Source organism: Plectropomus leopardus, chromosome 5 (assembly GCF_008729295.1).
Source record: "Plectropomus leopardus isolate mb chromosome 5, YSFRI_Pleo_2.0, whole genome shotgun sequence".
Classification (NCBI taxonomy): Eukaryota; Metazoa; Chordata; class Actinopteri; order Perciformes; family Serranidae; genus Plectropomus; species Plectropomus leopardus.
The window spans coordinates 21,869,275-21,891,253 of NC_056467.1; the positions used below are offsets into that span (position 1 = coordinate 21,869,275).

The window sequence follows — 21,979 nt, forward strand, 5'->3', positions numbered from 1 at the left end:
TAAATAAATCAATGTAAAATTCAAGTCACTTAACAAAACAGTTAGTCTTTAGCACAGTAACAAACCTCAAATCTAGCAGTTCAACAAAACATCTTACAGTAATATCAGTGCAATTTGAATAACATGATAACTTATCTCTAACAGAAATAACTATAACTAGTACATTCTTTCTGCATCATAATATTCCAGCCGTAACTGGACCTTAAGGCATATCGCTGCCTGCTGATATGAGTGCTGTATTTTCATATTTATAAGCACATATTCCACTCATTTATGAAGTTAAACAAACTCCTGCAAAGCCTACAACCCCATCCTGTTTCAAAATAAAATGCATTGTATCAGCAAATGATGGCCTTCTTTCCAGAGACGCAGTCAGATAGCTTTTGTTTGAAAAGGAAGCAAGGAATATGAGGTAAGACAAACATCTTTGTATTTCCTCATCTCTGTGACAGAGAGAGACTTTAAACTGCAGGATAAAGTGGTATTGAGTCAACAAACGCGAGCGTCGCGCAAAAAAACAGCGAGCCACCTGACAAGGGCTGCTCAGGCGCTCACAGTCACACCTAAGAGCAATTTAGCATCACCAATCAACCTGACTTGCATGTCTTTGGAATGTGAGAGGAAGCTGGACAAGACAATGCTTAGATGTTGGGTTTTTTTGTTTGTTTGTTTGGGTTTTTTTACTCATTAGGTCCTTCTTATCCAGAATAGCTAGAATAAATTAACAATACATACAAAACAAAAGCTCAGGCCTCAGGAGATTAATCAGCTAGAAAGGTTAGAAAAATCTTTGGTTTATTTTTGTGAAATATTTGATCATTTCATCTCTAGGCTTTGAACAGTTATCTATACAAAGTTTAGAGGGGAAATGTTTATTTGGTGTTACTGCGAATAACTCGTGAAATGTGACAAGCAGTCTTAAAATGGCTTTTCTGCAAGAGGACTTGAGCCAAAAAGGTTTGGAATCAAAGGTTTAATTTATAACAATACATTTAATTTCGTAATTCCTATTATATATTTTCAGGCTGTCAGATAAATGTGGTGGAGTAAAACATGCCAGAAAAGGGCACTGATTGTTTACTTGAGTACATGTACTCAGTTACTTTTCCACCTTTGCTCTAAACCTTGATCTGTATCGATAGAGCACTCATCAGCTCTTAACAAGCAGAGATTTAAGAGCTGCCTCTTTAACCTTCTGGGATCTTTCGCTGCACTCTCATCGCCCTCTCATCTTTAATGAGAGACATCGCCTTCATGTCTTCGGAAAATAACAAATCATCACAGCACTGGGAAGCGGCATCCAAATGACATTTACTCAGTTATTTTGGGAAAGGTCTGGGCAGAGCTGCCAATTTCCAGCTCGGGTCAGATCATTGCGTTAGCCACATCATCACAGCCTCTGTGGATTTACACTGACCACCGCCTTCTACCTCCCGTCTGAGTAATTGGCTCACGCCTTCCGTCAGATGAGAAGCTTCTCTAGCCAGGATTCATCCTCTCTACAAATCTCTGTGCAGAGCATAGCAACACACACACTCACACACACACACACATCAGAGAACACGCAAACACATATCTGGCTCAATAAGCAAGGTATGTGAGTCATCTGTGTTGTGTTGTAATGTTCTCACTAAGATCATATTCCCAAACACTGAACACGTCTCACTCTTTCATAAACATCAGAGTGTTTTGATCATGTTTTTGTGAGTTTCCTTTATTGAGATGCTGTAAAGAACTCTTTTGTCTTACACATATATGGTCTTATGACTTATAGCATTAGATTTTTCTTATCTACTTCATTTATATAACTCTTGATGGCAACCTACGTTTTTATTTATGATATAGTTTTAAGCTATATGTTTTGTGTTATCTGTTTCAAGTTGAAAGTTGAAGTCTAACTGCTGCTGTAGGATATCTTCACATGAAGAAGCTACATACTGTGTTTGGTAGAAAATATATATATTTTTTATTATTAATGGGACTTTGACTTTTTTTCCAACTGGGGAATTATTGACAAAAAAACATCCTCCACAGACTTTGTATCTAATTTATTGTCTATCTGCTGTTCAACGCCTGCACTATGTGAGTATAATCTCAACTTTCTGCAGACAACATGGATTTCTTTCTTTTTTTTTCTTTTTTTTGGGGGGGTAAATCATTGTTATTATACATTTTAATACAGATACTTACAGATATTTTTTAATAGACATTTTCCCTCCTCGTCAAAAAAAACGGTCTTTTTTTTTTGCAAAGTATCTCCGTCAACACTAGAACAAAACATTGACTCCAAGCTCCCAGTCTCCACTCGTTAAAGGTTGATGCGTGTACAGAAAAAGTTAACGTTTCCTAAAGAACGACTGAACATCTCATCAGTGCTGACTTCCGTTTCATTCAAGGATCAACGAATGAGTTCAAAGATAGGAGTGATGCTCTGGAGATGTAACAGTCTTCCTTCCACTTCTTATCAGAAATAATGCTACACTCAAAATTACCCCACCTTTGCTGATTCGACTGAGCCTGATCCAAAACTGTTGTCTCCGGCGGACTTTAAACCGCAGACACTGAAGTGGACCATATAACAGTGGGTGCCGCAGACACCTTTGTTTGTTGTGAAGTGGTGCAGTTATACTGAGGTTAAGTGTAAAGTTGTCATTATTTCATGCTGTTGTTATTGTTTCTGGTGCATACTCATTACATGAAGCAACAACAGGCATGCGAAAATTGAAATTACGTCATTGTTTCCCAAATGCTCCGTTTCATATGTCCACATCAATATGCAGTCACCACAGTTTAAAAAATCTCAGTTTTAGTGACCTAAAACTGTCTTTGTGCAAACTGATGCGAGACCAAAACATATAGGAAAATGTCAGTTTACAAAAATATCTGTATACGTGTAGACGGGACCTTATATTGAGGACCTCCACTAAGTTGTAATTAAAAACCTTGCAGCTGCATTTCAAACTACTGTAGCTGCAAATGAGAGAGGGATTTACACAGTGTCACACTATCCTCCTGACACACTCCACTCTACACAGCAGATGTGTGTTTGATAGAAACCCTTAATCTGCTGTACATTAAGTCGCTGTGTCTGAGGCTTACTTAATGCTTGACTGCAGCAACAGGCATGCTGTCAACAACTCGGTGCCTAATGGAAGAACTTATTTACACCATTAGGCATTGATTGTTGATTTAAAAACCATTAAGACTACCACACAGGAAAGAGCACTGTTTCCAAAAAAATAAATAAATTAGCATAAAACAAACGCGAAAAGAGAGAATTAGATGGAGAGTGAACTTACGGAACGGGCCGACTGGAATGATGATAGGGTTTGAAACAGGATGGAAAGAGATGGAAAATTAATGAGATGGATGAAACGCTGAGCTACAAAACAAAACCAGTGATAGCAGGGAAAAGAGCCAGGAGAAAAAAAAAAGAAGAAAAAGAAGCAGAGTGAATGGAAAACTGCTCGGTTCGGATTTCATTTACACTGATAAAAGCATTAGTGGATGAAGTCGTCTGAGACTATTTAAACCAAGACACACAGAGAGAAGGAAAAAGGGCACGCAGAGAATGAGGAGGCGAGAGCAGTGAGATAAAGAGACAGGAAGGGAAAGGGACGGAGTCATGTCTTATTAATACAGGGACTGCTCTCTGGCAGTGAGTTAAAGAACACATCTACCAAACATCTGTCAAATGGCGTAATCCATACGGTTTAGCATAAGCTCCTGGCAGCGCTGCTGGACAGGGACTCACAGAGATACACCGATATAAAAACACAGGGCATTGGACAGGAAATAGGAACTGGCTTTTGCATGATTCTGTTGCCATGTGCCTATTTGCATGAACATGAGCTTTGTTATGCATGCCTAACTGTGTCTGCGTGTGTGCCCGTATACAATATGCATGATTCCCTCTTACCATGGACCTGCAACATGGCTGAGGCCTCTGTCTTCCCCACACTGTTCTCAGATGTGCAGGTATACGTCCCTTCATCCTGCTCTTTCACGCGGAACAAACGAAGGCTGTTGCCGTTTCGGATTTCAAACCTGAGAATGAGAAAAAGAGAGATAATGAAAGATCCAACAGAAAGAAAATGACCATAGTGATCTACACAAAGCGTAGAAAATCTTGCCAGTAGCACGAGATAATGTCATCTCGTTCCTTGTCAATCAACCTGCTGCAAGGATGTTTGGTTTTTTTTCCAATCAAGTGACATTATCTTGAAATGACTGGAACAATCTGCCTTAGATACTGTCACTGGCTCTTGGAAAATCCTTGAAACGATTTCAAATCAATTAGAAACAAATAATATTTTAACCCACTGAAGAATGATTCACTGGATTCTAAAAAAAAGAAACTCGTATTTTATCTCTTCTTAACAGTAGATTATATTTGAAGTTAAGATGGATTTTGCAGAACGGAATGTTTGAAAATACCAAATGCAGCGACAGCACAGAATGCTACTGCAGCTGTCCTTGTTGTCTGAGATACAATGAATCAAACTAGTATAATTCAATTTAATTTCCTATACTCAGAAACGACCACAGAAGCAAAAGATAAAAGAAATACAAAATACCACAAAAAAAGATGAAAGACAGAATATAAAAAAGCTCTTTGCAAAAATGAAAAGCAACCACCACATGTAGTTGTTATTATCACAATTACCTGTTCTGGTAATTTTACAAATAAGTCACTCTCTGTTCCACCGGCTGCTGTCTCATGGTTGACATTTAGCATACTGGAGTCTGTATGACACATATTGAAAGTCTAGACAAAATGACTCATGCTTTTTTAACCCTTTAGGATCACATCCCCAACCATATTGTGCACCTATACAACAATCTGCCAAAAAAAAAAACAGCAACAAAATGTAAGGGGTGGGAATCACCAGAGGCCCCATTATATAATATTATCACAACACTGAAGTCACAATATCACTGTGATTTTAAACATGTTGCAATGTGCTGAGTATTTTGTGATAACCTATGTGATATATTGTGACTAACCTCTTTTCAACTGCAAATTATGTCTTGAAAGAAAGACTTATCTGTTTTATCCAAAAAGTTAAATTGTTTCAGTCTGTAATTGTTTTATCGCAGTTACATTTGGACTGTAAAAGCAGCTTCCAAAAGTGTAGCTGTATTGTAATATTAATTATTTATCAAATAAAAAATCAATACTTGCTGTCCATGTATTGATACAATACTGCCATGCAAAGGTATGGCGATGCTATGCAGTATAGATTTTTTTTCCCCACTTCTTCATATTCTTTTATCAAAATGTTCTGTTTTCTGTAAATGAAATTATGATCCATGCTTAAATAAGTTTCACCAATAATATTATGACAGCTATCCATCAATCAATCTACAGGTTTAAGCCTGATGTTGTGCTATTTCTTTTTTAAACAATCTACATTATTTATTTCTATATTTTATTATTGCTTGCTGATTAGTCTTTTTGGCATTAAATCTGATATCAATTTCAACACTATAATGGTAAAATATACTCTACAGCCATTGTAGAGCAACACTGCAGGATGAAAAAAGAACAAAACATCTGCATTCATTAAATAAAAAAAGTGTAGAACAACTATAATTAATAACCTCAGTCCAACATACAGTGTTAGCTGCATAGGCGTAGATATCAGGTTGGACACAATGGGAAAGTTCCCCTTGATATTTAGAGCATGTGCATCAAAAAACATAAAAGTTGCAGAGGACTTCTATTTTGAAGAAGATAAAGGCATTTCAACATCAAACTGTTACAAAAAGACACAAATTGATGCATAAAAATTCCCCACAATGCAGGAAATTAAGTGTTTGATACTCAAAACGACCTGGGAGAGGACCCCTAAACCCCTGTTTCATACATATGACCCCTCTCATGTTGAGATGAAACCTGCACTTTTGATTGACTGTACTGTTTTATTATTTTTAGAGTATTACGTTTGAGAGTAACACAATGCAAATTGGATTGGAAAGTAAAAACAATGGTATTATTTAACAGGCTTAGCTAAATATACATTACATTGAATTTAGATGGAAAACTGGTCACAAGGGGATTCTGCCAACTAATGAATCCCCTTTGGTCTCTTCCATTTATGAATTTATATTAGCAGACTGGTAGAAAGACCTGAATTAATGAACAATTACTCCACATATGTTTTCTGGGTCACATGTGTTAATAATCTAATACATGTCTTGCCTCTGGTGAAGCAGTGTTTCTTATTCAGCCTCATAAAAAAACTGTATATGCATCACCAGTCTGACTCTTCACTAGTCTGTTCTCATGCCCGTCACGCTCACCTCCCACGGGGAAGCTCCCCTTCCTCTCGCCGCCATCGGACAGTTGGAGGGGGATCTCCATGGACTTCGCACAGGAAGTCGACAGTCTCTTCCTCCATGACCACCTGGTTCACCGGCCTCCGTACCAACACCGGTCGCTCTGTAGGAAGACAGAACACATCACATATGTCCACCCATGTTCCTCTTTAGGACTTCATGCTGCAGCAGGGACATGTACTCACCATATACCACTAGCTCTGCAGGATCACTGTCCCTCTCTCCAACCATGTTTGTACCCACACAAACATACATGCCTGCATCGCTCTTCCTGGTGTGAGAGATCATCAGTTTGCCCCCACGCATCTGAAAAACAGCGCAGTGAAAGTTGAAGCTCTGTGCACTGAGATGTAAATACCTCAAATTTATACCTCTTTCCTACTACTTTTTTTTACTTACTTTGTGACAAACCAGAGTGAAATATTGTACTTTGGCTCTTCTACATTCATTTCACAGCTCTGATTACAAGTCACATACATATGAGAAAAAATGCTGCTTTTTGTTTTAAGATTTTTTTTTTTTTTTTTTGCTTTTCTTGCCTTTATTGCAGAACAGTCAGAGAGTGACAGGAAAGGGGAAGATAAAATGGGGATGACACGCAGCAAAGGCCCACAGGCCAGAGTCATACTCGCGCCACTGCAAAGGACTCAGCCTATCAGGCACTTGCAGGTGAAGAGAAAGAGAAAGTTTCTGAGCTGAAGCACAAGCAAACATTTAAGTTATCATGAAAACAGAGTTTAGTCGGATGACATGAGATCATTTGGCCAAACCTCCCACTTTATATTGTGCAGTTTGCTGCAAGTTTACAAGCCAGATGGGTAAAGGAGGATTGTTTCGAGGCACTCAAAGGCACTTCAAGTCTCTGAAAATGTTGCTGGAGTGATATAACAAGATAGATTGTTAAATAGTTTATCTATTTTTTTCCACAGCAGGTGCATACAAGGCATAGACAGGTAAGACATAACAGGATGCATATAAATAACACATAAAGCATACACACAAGTGGCATATAAGAGCAGTTTAGGCTCATTTAATAACCGATAATAACTAAGAGAATATGCATAGAGGCAAGTGAAAAAAAAACATTACCACTGAACCCTGTGATGGAGTGGGATATTTTTATTGTGTGGTATTTTTAAGCAAAGGGTCTGAGTGCTTCCTCTACCTCTGTTTCTATTACTGACGTAAACACTGTCCTTCATCAAGTGCAGCTTGGGATTTCTAACATTTTGGGGAAAAAATCTCCCTTTAAAAAAACACTAGATGGTGTCCAGCTGTTGATTTTACGCATGAAAGGAGAGAACAAAAGTGACAGCAAAACCCAAGGCATTTTTTGGTCCATGGAAAACCAAGAAGTGAATTGAATTATGGTTTACTGAAACTATTGTGACAATAAATGAATATCTCTACCTTTCCCAGGACCGCTGAATGATGGTAATAAATGTAGGATTCACAAAGAAGCTCTGAAGAAAAAAAAATGTACAAAACCTGAGCCTTATAACCAATTTTTTGGATTATATTTCCTGTTAAATGTCTTATTGTAAATTCTAGCTATTATACTATACATTATTTGTTTCTAAAAATATATAGCTAAAGTTTTGTTATTGTCAAAAATTCCGCAAAACTTCTGCAAAAACGAAAGAGCAAAACACACAATGCGGTGGGCTGTTTCTCGATATTTTCTCACTTTGCTGTTGCTCTCAGCACCGAGGCCATTTGTTCGTACTGAAAGCACACAATAAGACTTATTTTCCTTACAAAAGGCTATAGAATTTCATAAAACAGCTAAGCACTGTAGATTACTTTAACAGAAGAAAAAAGTGAATTTCGTGAGGACTATGTCATGCATTCGTACACATTTGCTCTGAGTGAAAATTCATTGTATTATTTCTCATTTCATTTTCCATTTTTCTGGAAATTTGGTTAAAATTTAATGAGCCAAATTTTGTATGGAAACTTGACTGAATCTCAGCTACAAAACACAGAGTTTTAAATGTTAAAAAGCTGTGTATGTATATACAATTTATTTTGACTTGTTTAGTGTTCATGCTTAACTCACAGAGATGCGTTCATCCTTAGTGCTGACTCTGACGTTGTTGCGTTTCCAGGACACAGTGGGCTCAGGGTGACCACGTGGAGGAACACACTCCAACACTGCAGGCTCACCAGCAGCCACCACCACATCGCTCGGGGCCTGCCGGAAATCATCTCTCAGGACTGAGGAGAAAACACAAAGAAAATCTAATTAGCTCCAGTAGCCCTGTCTGTCTGATGTACTCTAAACAAAGACTGTAAATCAGACCCACAGATCGGTGAGCAGCAGCCCAGACACACGACCAATATCCTGAAAAGAAACACCAATTCATCTTGGAAATCATTTGGACTTGTTTTCTTGGGTGAACCATCTTCTCGCAGAGAGTTGGCTGCAAACAAGCTCATTGAGCGAAAGTCCATTACTGTGTTTGCATGTGCACGACTGCTCAAATCCTTGGCAACGTCTTTGTTAGACGGCGCTCTGTTTTAATGTTTTCCCAGGCCTGTGTCCTACTCTGCTGTCTCTCCTGTCAGAGCAGATGAATAATGCACATCTCTCGGTCCAACATGGAGTAAACAAATAACAGCGCATTCATAATTTAGCCCATGTGTGAGGGAGAAAAAAATGGCCCCTGCATTAATGAAAGGATTGTGTTTGATTTCAAACGCTAACTTACAAATCTAAAAGACTCTGATTTGAATAACATCTGCCCTGAACTGAAAATCTATCCTCATGTCAATGCGAAGTCTTCACTCTCGCCACCCTGCGGATGACGACAGGATGAAAAGACTTCAACACGGCAACCTCTGATATCTATCTAATCTCTAATCTTTGACTGTGACTGACAGATGAAAGCCTCAGTGTGAACTGTGAACTGGAGCCTTCTCACAAGAAGTCCTGTACACTGGAAACTCCTACTCCAATACTGACAGACTCACCTTTTTGAACACACACACAAACACACAAACGGCTTCATGTTGGACCACATCCTGTATCTACAGCGTAATATTTCTGCAATCAATATAATCTCCTTTTACACTGTCATGAATATTTTAGCAATCTGTCACAGATACAAAGATGAAAAATCACCTGCTTTTCTGTCAATCCATGGCAACAGACTGAACATTAACACACTCAATCATCAAATGAGATTTCCCTAAAACCCGCCCCCTCAAGGCAATTATCCAATCAGAGCTTAGCAACTGTAATTAGGCACAGCAGGCCTTTAACTTCAACTATGACTTAATTATCCCAAAGGAAATTTGATGAACAGCAGGCATCAAAACACAAAAAACACATAAAGGACAACATCAGAATTAAATATAGAAATTCTCCAGCTCAAGTGAAAACAAAGATTCTCCTACCACATCAGAAAACAAAACTGTTTAAAAACATCACAGTAAATGCAAGTCAAGTAATGTGCTGTGCAGTTGCAACAGATAAAAACATAACAATAGGTATACAATCTAAAAACGTATCTTTCCAGACACACATAAATACAGCAAGTTAGGCTAGCCTGTCAAGCCTAAGCAGCAAACTCTGGAGCTGACAGTGTTGTGCTACTGGATTGTCTAACTTCGATATAATACCTTGAATAATATTGACATTCAATACCATTTCTGATACCACAGGGTATTGACATTGACATAGGAGCCTGCTGACTGAAATGGCACTCACAGTCTTTGGGCATCAAATTATGTACGCAGCTTCCATGTGCATATTTTATATACTGTATGTCTAGGATTGCCAGCTAGCTACAGTTGATAAAATCTGCTTATGACAGCTTTTATTTAGGTTGACAAAATCTACAGTTCAAAACATTTTTGTTATTAATTATTTAAAAAATGACTGAATTTTTGGTGGTAAATAATTTTAAACTACATGTTCACAATCAATCAGTTGGTGTTATCTCAGTCTTTACTCATTAGAATTGGGTGACATTACTGTAATCCACCTTAAATCAACTAAACAGAGCACATTAAGTATATAATTAAACAGATGCCATATTAATTATCCACCAGTGCGCCTGACAGGTCTGTGTCAACATGGCAGCCCTGGCCTTTAATATGGCATCAGTATTCAGACACACTGGGGTTGAATAAAATCTCATCTGAACTGACTATCACAGCTGTTAAAAGATGGAAAATCATTCCTCACTCTAGTTCGACGTCTGTAATTGTCTGGGGTAAATCACTAAGAATATTCCAAAACTAAGTGAAGCGGCTGACAGTTTTCTCTCGGGATGAAGTGGACATAAGTCAATCTGTACATCATACGCCCATTTTATTCAGCTTAATTGTGGGGAATGAATTAATCAGAGACAAATAGCTGCCTTCTTAAGGGGATACTTTGGTGATTTTCAACCAGCTTGGTATCATAACAATGTGGGTAGTATGTGCAAATGAATTGTGTTTAACTTCATCTTACCACCACCCACACCTCATCTCCCACTTCACATTGTTGGATTTTATGTGGTTCTAGAGCTGTTGCCCAAACTAAAGATTGTATGCCCACTACCACAGACAGAGAGGGTATAGACGCAGATAGAGAAAGACCCACCCATCTCTCTCTCAAGCTCAGACTAAACTCTGACACAAACATCAAACAAGGCAGTGTCGATAAAATATAAAAAAGATTCTGTTATTGTGTCACCAATTTCAGCCTCAGTGTCTTCAGAAACATATTTTAGTGCACTGTTTAACTGTAATATGAGAATTTGTGAAGGAGAAGTGAGTGCTATACTTTTTCCTGCTAAAAAAATACTGATATCAAACAGTCAAACTAAGTAGCACTGATGAAATATGAACCAATATTCTGTTGCTGCGTTGCCTATTTCTCACTTGAAATGTTTCCGTTACGGATATACCGTTTAATTGTAACTCAAGTTTGTTTTATACAACCAGGACTCCAAGTTGTTTCCTGTGGAAAAATGCAAGTAGGGAGCTGCAGATGGAGCAGCAACATTACCCGCCCATTATCCCTTTATGTCAATCCACAATCAGCCTCCTTTGCCTCTTGGGCTGGATGCCAAAAATGTTTTTTTGCGCGATTAGCTAGCTTTGAAAATTAGTTAAAACAAGGTTCTGTTTAGGGTAATGGCAAGGATTACATCTTGTTATTTATTTATTAATTTCTTTTATACAATTTTTTTTGGGCTTTTGCCTTACGAGATAGGACATATTATTGAGCGTGAAAGGAGGAGAGAGAGGTGATTACATGCATTATAGGGCCACAGGTTGGAGTCTGACCAGCGGCTGCTGCAGTAAGAACACATGGGACGCACGTCTACTTCTTGTTCTTCTTCTTTTTACTTAATTATATCAGTGAATCATGTCATCATATACAATGAATTATAAATGGATTATTGCTACCTTTGGTCTCATATTTGTTCACTTAAGTGTCGCATTGTAGCAGGATTCAGATAACCGTCAAAATGGCAGGACTGTCTGGAACTACCAGTGGGCGCATTGTGTAGGGGCTTGTTATGTACACTATTAACAGAATGTATCTGCAGCTAGACATGTCACCAAAAACAGCCAAGCTTGCATTACATTACCCACCAGCCGCAGTGTTTATAGGTCTTGTGTGGTGCAATACATTCTGGTAGTTGTAGGTTTTCTACCTTCTGAGCAAAAGTAAATGCTACAGACCTTTTTTTCTGTTGTTGCTGGTCATACAGCACCAGTATTTGCATCTTACTACTCAAAGACTGCCAAGTATTTTGAACAGAAGCTCTTTCCAGCGATAAAATACATCTTTAAACTGAGCTTTACTGAAATTAAGTGGAAATTTATTCTCTTCAACAAGTGGGAATTTGAATGCCATGACATTTAGGACAAGGAAAACTGTTACGACTTTACAAAACTAAGACTCATTTAAAACTTCAAACCGATTATATTAAGTTTCTTATTAGACTGCATTGACATTTTAACCATTAGTCATTGTAAAACACTGTTATATATCTCAGAGCAGGTGATTATGTGACAGCGGAGCAGGAACTTCGTTGAGCAGGGAGCTTGTAGACATACAGCGTGGACATCTGCCACAGAGAATTAAAACACCCTGAAGAGTCTCACAAACCAAGACAATTAGAGAGCCTCTGCAGGAGCTATAGCAAAAGCATGGGTGGACTATAACCAGCAAAGGCACTCACACTCCTCCCAAAGGTCTTTTCACCAGATAACCCCAACCCTGTTCACTTGGCTGCCTGTTTCAAATGCTTTGCAGAGCTGAGGGGCTAATTGAAAGCACTGCATTATTTTTAGACCCCCGTCTGTAAGGCCTGGTTAGATGTGTGCACAGAGACCTTTGTTTCTCTGCCATGGTGACTGAAGTGAAAAAGTTATGGGCAGAGAGCTAATCCCTGAACTGCACACACACAGACACAAACGCGCACGCACACACACACCTTTAGCATTTGAAACCCAGAGTCCCCAAGCACAGACTCACAGAAAGTGGGACATTTGAGGGTTTGAAACACATGCCAGAGAGCAGAATATATTCTTGACATCACTACCCCCAAACACTGTGCAACACGAGCTTCGACATTTTTCTTTGAAGCTGTGTTCAAGTTAATGTGATCCTTTCCTGCTCTGACTTTAAAGCCTGCCACGCCAAACACAGTTTCTCACGGGTGTTTATGTGTGATGATGATCCCACTACAGGATTGTCCAATCTCCTCTGAAACACAAAGACGAATGCCCCCGACCCCCCTTCCTGAAGGGCTACTGTCCCAAACTTAACTTCTCAGACATTATACGATAAAGTCTGCCAAATAATCTCCTAAATCAAGGTCTGCGCTCTCTCTTCCGTCCATCCGCGCTGGGCTCAGACGGGTAGCGTGGTTGCTGCAGGGCAGCTGAGGTCTGACCCTGCATCCGCTGAGACAAATCCTCATTTTCCCCAAGGCACTTCCTGTTAGCTTAAATAATGGCGAAGCAGGGCTAAATGACTTTCAGCAGTTTCGTCATTATTTCTGTGGGCACTATTCCGAGAGTGTCCATTCATTTTCATAACTTTAATATTTCAGGGATATACAGATTAGGAGATTTAATCTCCCCGAGAATATTCATCACTTGATTTTTAAGTGACATTTATCTCTATAACGTAGTGTTTAGCAGAGAGGAGCACTAGGACTGCAGAAAGGCCATCTGTTAGTGTTTTTGGAAAAATGAACAGAGGGAGGAGGAGGAATTAATCACAAGAAAATTGTATGGATGGCATTTGCACTTTGTATTGCATGCACAGGGCTGATTAAATTATATTGTTGTATTTCTGTTAATTGATTGGGGCTCAAATTCAGCAGTCGTGGTGCTAATTACTCAACAGTTCAAAGACCATTTACATACTCAGCAAGAAAGGGAGATGATGCGTGAGGGTGACAGACAGGAAGGAAAAAAAGGGTTTTGTACGAAACACAAGGGGACAGTGAGTATGGGAAGCAGGCAGCTTAGACAGCGTGGGCCAGGCAGATGTGTGAATGGCGACCAGGCTCCGTGTTTTCACGGCTGACAGGTAGAAGGACTGACCGAGAGGTTTAGCGGAAGTGCACACTGTTGGGAGCATGAGTCGACCTGCTGCCTGGCTCCTATTGTTCTTTTATTTGGGAGAGCAGTAAACCCGTTAGGGAGGTGGTCTAATCCCATTGCCATGATACTGCCCTGTCACAGCTAATGGAGGCTTTGCCTACAGAGAAGAGAGATTGCTTTAATCCATCCATTGTCTGATTGTGTTGATGGAGGATGAGAAGAGACTCCAGGGCAAATAGCCTTTATGAAAAATTTGTCTTTCCAAAAACGCAGTGATGTTTCAAATACAAACATTGCACACAAACAACACATTTTGCATCGATAGTGAGGCTTCATAGTGCTCATGTAAAACTTAACAGAGGTGATTTGTCTCATACCCTTCTTCTACCAAAGTTAGTGTGTAAATTGTGTGTATATTTTTTAAACGCCAGAAAACGCCCAACTTTACAGCAGAAATAAACATATCTAGAGCCTGGTAAAAAACATTTTGGTCTCTAGAGTGAATTTCGCCATTCATGTGAGGGCTTTCAAAACAGTAGTCCATAAACCAATAGGTTTATGAGACCACTAAAAATGAAACAGTGGTTAACTTTGATTTTTCTCTTACTTATTCAGTCTCTCTTTCAAACTCAGTGCAGACTAATTTGGAACAGTATATGGAGCACTGCTTGGATGGAGTCAGATGGCATTTTGTGGTGGCATGTTACGCATTGCATTGGCAAAAAGTGAAAAATTCAAGTAGGTAGAGCAACGGCTGAAGTAAGTACATACCAGCCAACCAGCTGCATGACCCAAATACTATCATACTACGACCAACCCCTTTGAAAATTAGTCTAGAAGTTGACACCCTGAAGAAAATTCAAAGTTAGTGTTGGTGTTGGTTTCAAACAGAATGTGGCTGCAACTGTATGTCTTAAAAACTAGCACATCCTCCCTGTTGTTGTATTTCCATCGCTGACAATCAAAGCCAATCGGAGCTGGAGCTGATAAATATCTGTCTACTGTGGATTCATTTGTTCTGGGGGTGAATGCAAAATGTAACCTTTCCCATTAAATACAAAAGCCAGATATTAGTGGATGTTAGTGGGTTTTATGTCCAGTAGGACAAAGGCTTCAGAGTCAAATTTTCTTGCATCCACATACAGATAAATTTAGAACTGCAAATATAAACTCTGTTCATCAGGGATGATATGTATCTGATATATATCTCCAGTAAAAATCTAATGCAGAGCAGAAGAAGCCAAGAATCAAGCTGCAACTAGAACTTTGATTCCTTCATAATCCCTCATCAGGAGTAAGAGGAACATCTGGCTCTAAAGCCTTTTAAGCAAGTTTTATTTTTTATTTGTCCTACTTTATGCTAATCCTGCCATACCATGTGACCAGCTCCTCACTGAGACAGACACACACTCACATTCATGATTTTGAAATATGCACTACCAGTTTTACTCCCCTTCTTGTTTTATTTTAAAACCAAAAAACGCTGTTTTAGAGAATGGAGGAATGGATTTCAGTCCACCCCCACTCTCTCATTATTCTTGGTTTTTTTTCAAAAGCCAGCAAGTCAGCCAGTCACCCTCAGCTTACAGTAAAGGGGGTAAAAAAGATAGAATAATGACCACTGCTGGCATTTCTGTGAGCTCCTTGCTAAGAGGTATTCTAGAAGGGAGCAACAGTGGCTATACAAAAAACATAACTTGTGGACCACAGGGTGCGCAAAATGCATTTGAGCATAAAAACATCACCTCATCTGCAAACTGTGAGGCAAATAGGGACTGACTGTACAGAACAAAGAAATCTCCCAGTTCATGAATCCTTTTTTGGATTGACTCAAATGCTGAAGTCAGTGTTTGTTCCCAGCTATATTTTCTTCTATTTATTGAGATACAAATCCTAAAACATCCACATTATTGCACCTGAGCCTGTCCGAGTTAGTGGTGTGTTACAGGTGTCTTTCCATTTTCCGGATTTTTTGGGGGAATAAATGATGTGGGAAGAAAACCTGTCAAACCTTAAATTGGCTAATGTGATCATACCTCTGCCAACGACAGGGGATGATCGGACAAACGAAAATGGACAAAAATGCTAAAATGTCACAAGTTCACAATTTACGGCTGATCCGGAATTCATTCAGTCTTTTTTTTAGTCTTGATGAATCATTGAGAGCAAGTTCTCATTTACAATAACGTCAAGAAAAATAAATCACACAAAAATTAAAGTAAAAGTGTACAACTTGAAGAGCAATAAAATAATTTAACCACTTTAAAGCGATTAAAACAATAAAGTTAAAATAATTTTAAAGAAATAGTATTTAAAATGAGATTAGAAAAGATAAATAATCATTTAAGACAATCAAGTTATGCTAATTTCAGGACACTGTAGCTGTTTTTTAGATGTAAACGGTCAACTTGGCTACCTCCACATAGGTGATAATTTATTTTTTGGAGAGCTGATCAAGAAAAAATGCCAAATATCAGCTGCTCAAATGTGAGAATTTGTGCCAGCTAGTATTTGTTTTTATGCAGATAAGCCAATGGCCTTTTTAGATTACTCATGGCTTCACTGTCAGCGGCAACAGAGTCTACATGATCCCATTAATGGAATTCAGGTGTGACAGTTTGTGTTCCCAAATCCTTCAAAAAACTCCAGGAAAAAGGAAGACACCTGTAGCACACAGCTGAAGCTGGAACTACGCTTGTCCTGGCTGCGTGAGCAAACACACATGGGTGTTGATGACGTTCATACTTTGAGATTGGAGGTTTAATGCTCCAATTAATAGGTGGTGTCACGTTTAGTAAACCATAAAGTACACAAAACATAAAAGAAATCCACACAAGTCATCCAGCCCACTGGTTCTGAATCTTTTTCATGTCAAGGACCCCTAAATTGATGATCATCAGGTCACGGCACCCTATTTGATAAGATTTGTCTCCATCTGAAAAGATTTTGGTCGTTGAGATGAGACTAAGCCCAGAATTCTTTAGCTGTCAGTTACAGTTGAGGAAATAATTGTGGAGGCAGTCAAACATATGATCAGAATCAATTTTATGAACCTTATTCACAGTGGGCTCACTTCTGTGGGTAATTAAATAGTGAAAACAAACTTACCCTCATTCTCTAGGGACCCCCTGGAACTCCTTCAGAAACCCCTGGGTTTCATTGGCTCCCGTTTGAGAACCACTGATCAAACCCATACAACCACAAGGGTCTTTTGTTCCTACCCTCTAAAACGACCATTTGTGAGCAAATAATTAGTGCACCTACCAGTGGATGACAGAATTGCTCGTATAAAACCAGTAACATCAACAGTTTTAAACACATGCTAAGGATGTGAAACCGTGTTGCACCAACTACTTTTGTTAGTTGTTCTTTTTTTTTTCGCCAGAGTGGCTGCGAGTTTTTATTCCAGCCTCAGCCCTTTGCTGCATGTTATCCCTCTTTATCTCCCCCTTTCACACTTAAGCTCCTAATAAATCCTTATATATCATAAAATATATCCTGAAGACAAACCCCCAAAAAAAGTAACCTTTAAAAAAAGATTACAGTTACACATCTCTGGTTGGTAACTGTTGTGGCAAAACACCTCTGAAGACCTGTCTAAAATTAACTCAAACTTAGATCTAATTTAGCTATTCTTGCAAGCTTTCTTCAAAAATGATGGTGGATGTTGTAGCTTCTGCCAAGGAGCACTGGAAATGAGCAAAGTCAGTTGCTCAGTAAACGGTCTTTGACAACACAACAACAAACCCGAGCCAATCTCAGGATTACACTAAAATAACATTTCCCAAATGTTTACTTATATACTGGAGATTCTGGGGTCTCTCCGCCCTTTTCTGGCGACCCAGGAGTCTCCTCCTTCTTATGCTCTCATCTTTTGGCTCTGATTCTAATAGTGTCAGCTTTTGCTGGGATTCTAGGTACTTTTTCACACCCCAGCCCCATCTCTCTGTGATACATTATTTCCAAGAACTTAAATTCTGTATTTTCAAAAATAATGTAACTTAGTTTGATTATGATATCACACACAGGTTACAAACTTGTTATTCATACTGGTTAAATGTTTACCTTATTTCAAAGTAAAGCATAATAGACCACACAGTAGATAAACACAGGATCGAGATTCAATTTACGTGAAAATCATATTCAGCTATTGAAAGGGTGAAAGGGTGTTTGTGTGTGTGTTTGTGTGTGTGTGTGTGTGTGTGTATGTGTGTGTGTCAGGATCAATTTACTTATGTGAAAATCATATTCAGCTACTAAAAGTGTATGTGTGTGTCTTGTTCACCTTTTCACCTCTCCTGTTTTTCTTACACAATGAAGATGCAGCTGGTCATGTCCTCATGCCAAAAAGTTATTATGACATTGTATCTTATCTCTTAGCTGCATGCACCTGGCCATTATATTTTTGGTTTGCATTCTTTAATTGTTATCTTATATTGCTCATCTTGCAGCTGCTTCTTTTGTTCTTTTTCCCAGGCTGCTGGATTTTTCACCCAATTTTCTTAATTTTATCACTACATCACCAGACATACTACATGTTATGCCATTAAAAGAATTCAGCATTTTCTCTTGGTTTCACACTTGACACAAACACCAGTCTCCTGGATTGAGGTTCTGTGTATTTTGACCATTCAACCTCCACTTTCTTCCTCCAACACAAGCAGACTTTGACGCTCTTAATGCTACGTTGCCTGACTTCCTCTTTGACCCTCACATAATTACTACAGCCACTAGAGGTCGGCACCAAACATAGATATGTGTCATAATCCAGTGGCAGTCTCCGAGGCTGAAAATCTGAAGCCAATGCTAAAGCGAAAAAAAACATCTCATCCTCAAATTGCCCCTTGAGGCTGGCTCAAAGAGCCAGTCGATGCTCATAGACCCTCATGTTAAAATGGCTGACTTTACAGCAGAAACAAAATGTTTACAGCGTGGTACAAAAATGATTTTGATCTTTATAGCTGATTTCCCCATTTATGACAGCTGCACAGAGGGAACTTTTATTTAAGTCAACTGTTTAAGTTCAACATTTAAGGGCGGGGGCGCTTTAATGACAAGCTGTGTATGAGTCCTTCGCTCCGCCACAGCTCCACCCACTCGTTCAAATGTGGTCATTTCTCGCTCAAAAAATTTGAAATGTCAATGGCCGAACTGTCAAACTCACGACTTCAAAATGGCAGTCCATAAACTAATGAGTAACATCACGGTCCATTATTTTTATACAGTCTGTGGTTGTAACTGTTGTTGGCACAAATGACCTATGTGGTTGTATTTTGGAGGAGCACTGACTTAATAAACCAGGCAATCATTTCACCACTGTGACAGTGTAAACAAACCACTGTATCTGTGAAAGAATTTGGATCTATTAACATAAAAGAAGCAAAGGATGACAAGAAAGGCAGCATTATTAAGTGTCTTAAGCATGGTTGAAAACAAACTTATTTGTCCACCTGCCACTGTGGCTTGTGAATTCCAGAAACTACCAGCCACTCAATGGATTAACTTTGTTTTTTGGCTGGCGAGTGAGCGAATGTAGAGGCCACTTTTATATTACACCAGCATTTGGCTAGTAGCCGGCACTAATTTCCAATTCTCGTCTTAAGGAGGAATTAATTTTTCTAGAACATCCAAAGTGTACGTACAAACAAGGATAGAAAAAAAATAATACAATACAAAAAATACAGTGTTTGAAAACCTGATCAGCTTGCTTAACATGATCCTGACTACACGGTGTTGGCATCTGGGAGATGAGTAGGGTGCACTGGCTTCTCTGCTATCCACAGTTACACATTAATCCCTTTTCTGCATAGTTTTGCAAAGACATGTAACTCCATGGAAGCACATCCAGCTAAGTCTTGCAGATGCCAGTCCAGAGAAAAGTTGTGGTCCCAGGGCTAATGTGGCAAGAATGAGTGAAGTGCAAATCTGTAAGTGCACTGCAGACAAAAAGTCTTTGTCATGCAGAAAAATGCATTATGCATAAATCACCAGCAATTAATGTGTAATTAATGTGGTTAATTCCAGGTTAGTGTCAGCACTCCTGCTCACTCCAGCTCATACTAACAGTCGAACAGATGCATTGGTATTAATTACTGCTCAGTGGGAGTTTTAAGCTCTTCCTCCTCCCACCTGTTGTCCCTCAGACTGCTGCCTAACACACAGACACCAACACACACACACATTTCTGCAGGACCACCAGTTTAAAAACTGGCCTCTTATTAACACTGCGTACTCCCCCCACCTCCCTGCCAGAGCTAATTGGGTCACTATTTACCCCACAGTCAGCACAACCTCACGCAGAGGGGAGGGGGGAGTCTGAGACCACCACCATGCTGTCTTAGCATATGCCCTCTCTAGCCCGAGGCAGCGAGATTAGGAGCAAAAACAGGCACTTATTAATACTGTTAGTCACTCAGTGCCTGCAGGTAAATCATCCCTTTACCAATATGACTGTACTGTAATCTACAAATGCACACAATGCTAAATTTCATTATCAACGATTTACAAGAGGCAAAACGACAGCATACGCATCATATCTTCTCCAGGCATAGATATTTGCATTAGTTGCAGCTGCTCATGGTTCCCTAATATACAGTATATCTGAGTCCCTATTTTTGGATGCGAGCTACAGATGAGTTCAGCCAGCCATGAACACTTACACACACAGTAGCCTCAATATGGTGGAAGATAAGACCACGCTCAAATTGCTGTTTTGTGTTTTTTAACGAGGACAGTTCGACCTTGCTAATCTGTTATGCTCCTTCCCCTAATCCACCCACTGACTAATCAATTTGCTCATGCCAAAGAGAAGCTGCAGTTCAGCCCAAGGCCGAGGCACACTGGCACAATTAGGAGAAAGGGAAGACAATGGCACGGGTCCCCGACCGAGGAAGGAAAATAATAGACACAGCTCCTAGTGGGAGCTTTTTACTTCAGTGCACTTTCAACAAGACAGGAGAAGGCACCCACTCCCCTGTTGTACTCAGTGGCAGCAGACAACATACAAAGAGAAACATAGCTATACATGCATGCTCACACACGTGATCTTGTCTGTGCACACAGAGAGGACTCACAGGTGATGTGGTGATAATCTGGTTGCGGTATAGGAGGTCTCTACAGGTCAGCAACTACAACTGTGTTACATTTCACAATATCACTGACCAGTGACGGTTTGTTTTCTGGAGACATGATCCATTAAAAAAATGCCACAATTTCACCGGTTCCAGTTTTTAAATGTGAGTATTTGCTGCTGTAATTTGACGTGACGATAAATGAATATCTTTGAATTTTAGACAATTAAGCAGACTTAATAAGACATTTAAAGACATGCACTTGGAGTCTGGGAAATTATGATGAAAATTTTTGAAATTCTATAGACAACCAGAAATACTGCCTGAAGGCTGTTTGCCTACATGAACCAGTCAAGTTGCTCTTATAGTTTACATCCATGACTGTGAAAATGTTGATGCTTCACATATTTTCAACCCAACAGCTTAGAATATCTATACAATCAGCACAGTTTTAAGGTGGACCTTCTGTTCCTGACTTATTGAGTAAAATAATGGCCAGAATAGTGTTTTTTCAGACCATTATGATGTCACAGTGAAGCTGACCTTTGACCCTTTCAATGAATTATCTCATCACTTCACCATTTCATCCTATAGGACATCTGTGTGAAATTATCTTAAGGTCTTGCACTCATTTGGGCAAACAGGGTTGTAAATGTGCTTGTCAGTGTGGTTTGGCTGTGTAGCTGTCGTTAAGGAGTAACGTGCGTAGTCGGGGCTGACAGGAGCTCATTAGTATGATGCCGATTCTTGTGTAGTTCAACACCCTCTTGCAATATTTGCAAACTGTTTTTGTCCTTTCTGTTATCTTCTCACCTTTATTTTTCTTTCTGACCTAACAGAGCTCTAATGCCGCCACAATCCCGATTTGTAACTTGAGGGTGCATATTTTCTCAATATCGCCTGTCACAGAGTCTTTGCTTCGTCTTATTTACGTTGGCGAGTTGTCTCTAGTCTCGGACATGATGTAGGACGTTGAACGCGTAGGACGTTGAACACGTAGTAAT

General features: G+C 39.3%; 1 protein-coding gene across 2 annotated transcripts in view; it reads right to left on the bottom strand.

Moving 5' to 3' along the window:
• zgc:77784 (uncharacterized protein LOC402947 homolog) overlaps positions 1-21,979 on the bottom strand; it is a 69,554-nt gene that overhangs the window by 32,374 nt on the left and 15,201 nt on the right. For both annotated transcript variants that reach the window (XM_042486367.1, XM_042486366.1), the window contains exons 3-6: positions 8,402-8,559; positions 6,528-6,648; positions 6,307-6,445; positions 3,920-4,047 (exon numbers count right to left, since the gene is read on the bottom strand). In XM_042486367.1, coding sequence (XP_042342301.1) covers positions 3,920-4,047; positions 6,307-6,445; positions 6,528-6,648; positions 8,402-8,559 — 546 coding nt within the window. The remainder of the gene's footprint in view (positions 1-3,919; positions 4,048-6,306; positions 6,446-6,527; positions 6,649-8,401; positions 8,560-21,979) is intronic.